General features: G+C 40.8%; 1 protein-coding gene across 2 annotated transcripts in view; it reads right to left on the reverse strand.

The window, feature by feature from the left end:
* Positions 1-3,962, reverse strand: part of LOC143275520 (uncharacterized) — a 13,347-nt gene extending 9,385 nt beyond the window's left edge. Inside the window, exons 1-2 of one of the 2 annotated variants that reach the window (XM_076579691.1) lie at positions 3,903-3,962; positions 461-615 (exon numbers count right to left, since the gene is read on the reverse strand). In XM_076579691.1, coding sequence (XP_076435806.1) covers positions 461-557 — 97 coding nt within the window. In that variant the 5' untranslated portion in view covers positions 558-615; positions 3,903-3,962. Of the gene's footprint in view, positions 1-460; positions 616-3,529; positions 3,638-3,902 lie in introns of those variants that run through there. The other variant, XM_076579693.1, reaches the window with a different exon arrangement.
* Positions 3,963-8,181: the final 4,219 nt, after the last annotated feature.

An 8,181-nucleotide genomic window follows, 5' to 3' on the forward strand; every position in this document is an offset into this window, starting at 1 on the left:
ACAAGTGAGTCAAAAATGACTGCTCTTGTTGTTGTGTCAGAATATCAGATCAAAGTGCCAAGTTTAGAGAATAAAAAAAATATAACAGTAAAATCAGGTTACATATAATTTGGCTTCTTTTTAAAAAAAATTTTTGTGCCCATCCCAGAGGTGCAATATTGTTTTAAACAAGATGACTGAAAGAACTGAACTTTTCCTATTTTTATGTCAAATTTGGTGTCAACTGACAAAGTATTTGCAGTGAATATGGCAATGTTAAAGTTTACCATGGACACACACACTACACACACACACACAGACAACCGAACACCAGGTTAAAACACAGACTCAATTTGTTTACACAAGTGAGTCAAAAAGAAATCAACAATTTGAACAAATACTCAATACCCTGCTATAAATAAAGTAAAACTAAATGAAATAAAAGAAATAATTAAAAGAATAGTTTCAGTGCAAACCTGACCTGCAGCCATCCACTGAGCTTTTGGTTCTTCAGCGATGTCAATTTCTATCTTGACCTCTGACCCCTGTGGCTGACCCTGTGACGCCATGTGGTCCATTCATCAGAACTCCGGTGTTCCTGTTCTCACTTCTCTACTTGGTAGCTGCTAAGGAACTCTGCAATGAACATGACAAAGCAAATTTACAATGACAATCTGAATATTATCTCTCTTTTTTTTTCTCCTTTTGTGTTTCTGTGTGTGTGTGATGAAATGTTTTTCTTTTCTCTCTCTCTCTCCATGCATTTGGTAGGCTCTCATGGCCTGACCAGTGTGTTAGGTCTTTGTGGTGGTCAGACATGTGCTGGGCTCTCCTCCACCCCCACCCGCTTTGCTTTTTTCTTAAGCAGATGTGGTGCAGTGTATATCATTGATCATTCTGAACACTTCGACAACTCCTTGAAAGTGAACCTGTTGAAAGCATGTGGCCAAGCAATATCTCATAATCACAAAAAAATTAATAAAATATATGTGAGGTAACATTATATATATATTGATATAGATATTTAAAAAAAAAAAAAAAAAAAAAAATATATATATATATATACGTACATATATATACATATATATGAACCAAATTTCTCCATAATATATATGAACCAAATTTCTCCAACCAATTTATATCAGGTCTGTACGTGAGTATGCATGACCGTGATGACGTGTGTGTGTGTGTGTGTGTGTGTGTGTGTGCCCATGTATGAGTATGTACAAGTGTGTGTGTGTGTGTGTGTGTGTGTGTGTGTGTGTGTGTGTGTGTGTGCATGTATGTGCCAGTGCATGTATCTGTGCGTGAGTGCATGAAGCCTTGAGTATGTGTGTGTGCATGTGTGTGTCTCCATGCGCATGCATGCATGCCTGTGTGTGTGTGTTCATGCTTGCACATACATGTATGTGTGTGCGTGCTTGTGTGTGCGTGTGTGAGTATTCATGTGTGCATGTACATGCTAGTGCATACATCTACACATACATAAATACATGCATTGTGTGTGTTTGTGTGTGTGTGTGTGTTCATGGATATACATGTGCCAGCACATGCACCTTCATATCAGTGCTTGAGGTCTTATGTGTATGTGTTTGTGTGTTCATGAGTGCAAATTCATGCCAGCCCATGCATCTTCACGCATATAAATATATACATAAATGTGTGTGTGCATGCATAGGCACGTACATATATTATGTGTCACACACGCGCGCGCGCGTGCACGCGCATGTGCATGCAAATAAACACATTCTGACAACACACAAAAAATTTGGGAGTGCTCAACACGTTGCCAACAATAACATTTAAAACAAGAGAGGCAAGGCCTTCAAGACTCACTTGTGATACACTAAAAAATTTTTTTTAAATCTAATTGTTAAAATGTGTTCTGTATTTGTTATTATAAAGCTTCACGTTTAAAAAAAAAAAAAAAAAAGAAAAGAAAGTCCTAACCAGATTCGAACCCCGCGTGTTCGGGTGAGAAGAAACTGCCTTATCCATTACACTATCGTGGCTCCTAAACCTAACGTTCTAAAATTTAACATTTCAACATTCTTTTTTAAAGGGCGATAAATCAACGCTGTTTACATCATATTATTCTGGTGTATCTTGGGCATTCAAAAAATCTTTAAGGGCAATAAAAAATTCTTTTTAATGGCTATCGCCGCAATCACACTGCAACATTTAGCCGTTTTCACTAGATCTAGATAGATGTACAAGTTTAGTTACACCCGCCGGGAATGTAGTATGACACGGTCGATTCAGTTTCTCTTTTATGTTCATTCTAGTTTTATAGTTTTAAAGTTGATATGAAAATTTAGTATTTTATTAACTAATAACATGTAGAGCCAAGTACAAGTACTTCAAAACGTCGTAAGAAGTGAAAAGGACTTCATTTTGAGAAAAGTCAAGACTGGAAATTTTTTCGTTTCATCGTGATCAGTTCAAGGGTATTAACTCGCATGGTTTACAATTTTTAACTGTGAATTCCGACTGATTCTGTGGGTATTTTTATGGCAGTTTGGGGCATAATCCAGTAAGTGATGAGGCGTTCACAGATCTTTCTCTGAATAAATATTTAACGGTCTCCTTTTCCAACTTTCCATTACATGTTATCATGTATTGTCCATTGAATATAGGATTGAACGGGCAGGTCAACAACTTGAAACAAAATGGTGTCGTTTGCGTTTGCGAAGAATATGAGCACGCGCTTTGAATGTGTATAAATATGTGTACGCAACTGATTTTTGCCCATGACCTTCAGGGCTAAGCCAATAGATCTATAAAGTCCACTCGTCGTGTTAATTTTAGTATTTTCCAAAAAAGACCACTTGGGCGAATGAACACAGTGAAAGCCCTGTACACTGAGAGTAAAACACACAAGCTTTTTATGTATTGAGTATAATTTCAAAATGTAATGTTTAAGATGAGAAAGATCAGTTTAAAACAAATTATGTCGCCTAGCATTAATTACAGAGTAATTTCCCTTTTTTACTACCTGCACCAAAACATTTGCAAAATAAATAAAACTTGCATGCTTAGCAAAAGAACTTCCTGTTTGAACAAAAAATGATAATAATGACTGCTCTTGTTGTTGTGTCAGAATATCAGATCAAAGTGCCAAGCTTAGAGAATACAAAAAATATAAATATAACAGTAAATGCAGTTTGCATATAATTAGGCTTCTTTTTTTTCTTTTTTTTTTTCTTTTTTTTGGTGCCCATCCCAGAGGTGCAATATTGTTTTAAACAAGAAGACTGGAAAGAACTGAATTTTTCCTATTTTTATGCCTAATTTGGTGTCAACTGACAAAGTATTTGCAGAGTAAATGTCAATGTTAAAGTTTACCACGGACACACAGACAACCGAACACCGGGTTAAAACATAGACTGACTTTGTTTACACAAGTGAGTCAAAAATTAAAACTGAAGGAGTAAGGAACAAGACAAACACACTGTTCATCCACTGACGCTGATTTGACTGAAGCAGTGATGATGCTATGACTTTTAGTTTTCGATCACAAACTGACAAAGCCACGGACCAAAACACTGACAGTGACAGACTTAGCTGCAATAACTTGGTGAGCAGACAACTAAATTCGGTTCAGTTGGTGATTTGACGATCATAAGCGCGCCAGTCGGCGACATGCCCAGCATAATCAACAAGTCTGGATGGCTAGTTTATATGAAAAGGGGTTCTACTTGGATTTGGTTTTGCGTTTCATGGAAATGATTTCCATATTCTATTTGTTGCATTCTTCCAAGCAAGCGAAGTAACTCCGCATCGCCAATGCAGAAAACAGAACTTGGCTCTGTTGTTGGCTCTGGCATTGTTGTTACTGTCGTATATGTGCAAAATTTCAAGACTATCGACTATGCGAATCAATTTTTTTCAAATCGATGATCTAAACCGTTCTGTAAACTTACATTGCATCTCGAATGGTCGGCACAAGCACTGTCCAGAACCATATTAATTCACAAAAATTGTTTCCCTTGTCCCTGAAAGCGTCTTTTCACCACAAGTTGTAAGAAATCAATACCAAAAACGCGCATTGCATATCGCATCGATATAATAGTTATGTTAAGCAAACCATACTGCACCTGCTTCTGTATTTGTTTACTCAAGAACAAATGATTCAAGCGTTTCCTGACCTGATATCATGACTTTCATACAGCAAAGGTATCGACTTTCTGAGCCCAGCAAGATCTGCTTGAACTACTGAAAAATTGATATCAATGAAAAAAAATTAAATAAATAAATCAATCAAAAAAAGTGTAACTTTTCGAGAAAAAATGTATTCTATGCTGTTTGTGTGGTAAGGGCCTATTGAAATCGGTCCACTGTTGGGCGAGAAAATACAAATCTTCTAGGTCACTGCGTTCATATGAAACCTCTGCTGCCCCGGACAGCGGTTCCTCAGTTCTCCACCTTTGACCTTTGGCTGGTCAGGCATCTGCTTGGCAGATGTGGTGTAGCGTATATGGATTTGTCCGAACGCAGTGACGCCTCCTTGAGCTACTGAAACTGAAACTGAAACTGACCTTTGGCAAAAAAATTTTCTGTCTTTCAGAAAAACCCAGTGTTTTTTCAAATTATAAAAATGATTTAAAGACTCACCTGTTTCAGCTTCACCTAGCATTATGGAAACAAATGAGTGCATCAGTGTTTGTGTTTGGTGATGTGTTGTGGGGAAGGGGGAGGATGTCAGTGCTTTTTGTTTTTGTTTTTTGCTTGTTTCTCTCTCTCTCTCTCTCTCTCTCTCTCTCTCTCTCTCTCTCTCTCTCTCTCTCTCTCTCCTCTCTCTCTCTCTCTCTCTGTGTGTGTGTGTGTGACCGCTGTTAAGAGCTGGGAGAGAATTTTCAGCATCGTGATATGGTTTTTGTGTATTGTGCCAGTGATATCAGGAGTAGTTTTAAGTACTGTGCCATGATTGATATTGCATAATTTAGGCTTTTTCATGTGATGTGTATTATCAGTGTGTATTCTGTGTGTGTGTGTGTGTGTGTGTGTGTTTGCGTTTCATCTTAGCGTTTAAATGCACGTTTTAAACGGTGGTATTGACGTTGTACAGCGCAATTAAGTGACGATGTTTTACATGGAAAGGTGCGGCTTTGTAAATCAAAATAAATACTGGTTGTGTTTTTGTTTTTGTTGTTGTTGTTGTGGGGTTTTTGTTTTGTATCACGCTTGGTAGAACAAGGTTTCTATCTTTAATCTACGTACCCTCCCTACCATTTAAGAACGTGCTTTTTCCATCCCGGCAGACGTGATTGTGATGTGTGTGTATGAGGACGAAGAAGGGTCAGTGTGTGGGTGCGGTTGCCTCTGTGTGTGTGTGTGTGTGTGTGTGTGTGTGTGTGTGTGTGTGTGTGTGTGTGTGTGATAAAATTATTGTTATCTTTTTTGCGTTATACGCCATACCAAATACTATTGCAAACTCGTTTTTGTTTGTGTTTTTTGTTTGTTTGTGTTTTTTGTTTGTTTGTTTTTCAATAAACAAACATCTACTACAGGTAGTCGAGTTATTTCCTCTAGACATCCAGTCAATAACAAATCAATTTAAGAATCGAGCGCACAGCTTAAGGTGACTCCCTCTTTTCCCCACTACATGTAGGTATGCGCAAATTTTCATTTGGATGAAATGACGTCACCCTGCTGCGTCATTACTTCGTCAGTGTTACCGCGGCAGGCAAGCTGCGACAGATCTACGATCCAACATGTGCCACTGCAAGCATCATTGATTCTTCACAGACATCATCTTTTATTTCCCACTTTCAGCATCTACGATCGATTGCGAAACGCCCTGTTTCATTTCGATGATTTTTTCTTGTTCCTCGGACTGCTTCGCAGACTAAAAATTCATTATTCTTGTTTTGTTTTGCTGACGGAAAAAGCCCAGGCCCAGTCGTTCGCTTCAATGCTGAATATCAACCAGCGCATCATCTGCTGGTTTCTGTGCATGCCCTCTTCTGAAGGATGGCGACAAAATTGACGGAACTGAAAGACTTGGCAAAAGTCGCCGTGGGCAACCCTGACATTGTCAACTTCAAAGCGCTGCATAAACTTCTTCTCGGTATCATCAGTCGTCTGGCTGCCCTTTGCGGGAAGAGCGATAAAGATGAGGCCAAGAAGAAGGATCAAAGACCGTCTGGGCCAGATTCAACACCATCTGAAGAGGAATTGACCGAAGGTGAATTTGTGGTTGACCCGTGTACAACTGCAGTATGATACTGTGTTGCATTGTGTTAGTACTGACGGCTGCTGCCTTGTACTGTTGTGGAGTATTGTAGTATACCACATTACTGAATTGTACTGTATACATGTAGTGTACTGTATGTCTTGATACTGTCTTGCCTTGTCTTGTATAGCAATGCACTGCATTGTACTGCACGGCACTGCACTGCACAGCGCTGCATATATTGTAGTAGTAGTAGTAGTACAGTATAGAAGAGGACTGTTTCAGCTTAACTTGGACCGCAAGGCCTTTTGCTGATCTTTTGATGAGAGTTTTGCAGTTGTCGTTTCTCACTTTTTAAGCAATTTAGAAACTAAGAAAGAAAACGTACAATGTGCATATTATCATTCTACTGATTTCATAACTGATACGACGAAAAAGTATGTAAAAGGTAAAAACTGTTTTCACATTCACACACTTGATGTGCCCAAATTTATCACAAAGAGATAGCATGTATTCCATTGTTTCGGACATTTCTATTCCTTTATGTTTATTTTTGCATGCTGTCACTTTGTGAAGAGGGTGATGTAGAAAGAAGGTATATGTATTTATATGTAATGTATAAGAAAATATATACCTTTTTTACACCCAGCCCGGTCTCGCCCTAAAATGGGACAAGAGTTAATTTGAAACAGAAGAAAGCAAATTTTTGTATCTAAAATTTGGATCGTTGAAAACAACGAAAACACGTGTGTCACTGCAGTCAGCCTGCCTGTTTCCCGATCGTTTACACTCCCCTCCACCTTTTCGTCCACTGAGAGCAGGGCAAAGAAAACACAGGGAAAACGAACAGAAAATGAAAGATGAAAACTTCACTGCCTGATCACAAAGTCCTGTCACCAAACCCAGCTCCATCCACCACAGACGGAGGAGAGACAAACACACACACACTCTCTCTCTCTCGCATGCACGCACACACACACACACACACTCTCTCTCTCTCTCTCTGTCTCGTACGCACACTCACACACACACACACACACACACACACACACACAGAGGGAGGGGGGATGTGAACTGATATAACTAGTGTGGAGAGGGTGGCCTTGTGGTAACGCATCCGCTCAGGAATCATGCAGTAAGAAAATGAGACTGAATTCCACTCTCGCCCGATTTGGTCTGCCCCCTCGATCCACTCAGCTAAATCCTGGAGCTGGTCAGGACGCCAGTCACTCGGACAAGACATTAAACCAAGGTCCCGGCGTACAGTGTGTAACATGTGCACGTGAAAACCCCCACGAATTGTCCCTTGCAAAATTTCGACATAAAATCCTGTACTCTCTCTCTCTCTCTCTCTCTCTCTGTGTGTGTGTTCGGGCGCGGGCGCGGGCGCGCGCCTGTCTGTCTGTGTCTGTGCGCGCACCTTGCGCTTGACTGAAGCCTGACCGAATGACTGACACAGGAAACTGACGAATGATGAACACCCCAGTAAGGCAGCTGCCAGTCGGCTTTGTCCAGTTGTGCAAAGTGACTCCAAGTTTGTAAAACACTTGGAGGACAGGCGTTACACACGAACTATCCACATCCAATGTGTCATGGTCACCCCACACCCCCTGTCTGTTTGCCAGACTCCCGCCGTCGCGACACCCGTGCTGGCTCCCAGAGCAGGAGGAGAGCGGAGAGTGAAGAGACACCCGACGAAAACAAAGACGAAGATGGGAAAAAACTGCGCAAGAAGTCGCAGGCGGTCAAAAAACCCGCAACCCCCGCGGCAGAGAAGAAGAGACTCTCGCAACCCAAAACCGGCGAGTTGGATGACAACCAAAGTGCGCCGAGCACCGGCCCGGACTCCGGCGAGGACAAGGAGGCACGCGTGAGAGCGAAGAAGAGCGTTGTCAGTAAGGGCGGCTCAGGCAAGACCAGCGAAAAGGACAAGCCGGACAAGCCGGACAAACCAGCCCCCCAGCCCAAAAAATCCGTGGTCAGAAAGTCTGTTACCGAACCGGACAGTTCTGGCAGTGGTTCTGGTG

Source organism: Babylonia areolata, chromosome 30 (genome assembly GCF_041734735.1).
Source record: "Babylonia areolata isolate BAREFJ2019XMU chromosome 30, ASM4173473v1, whole genome shotgun sequence".
In the NCBI taxonomy this organism is placed as follows: domain Eukaryota; kingdom Metazoa; phylum Mollusca; class Gastropoda; order Neogastropoda; family Buccinidae; genus Babylonia; species Babylonia areolata.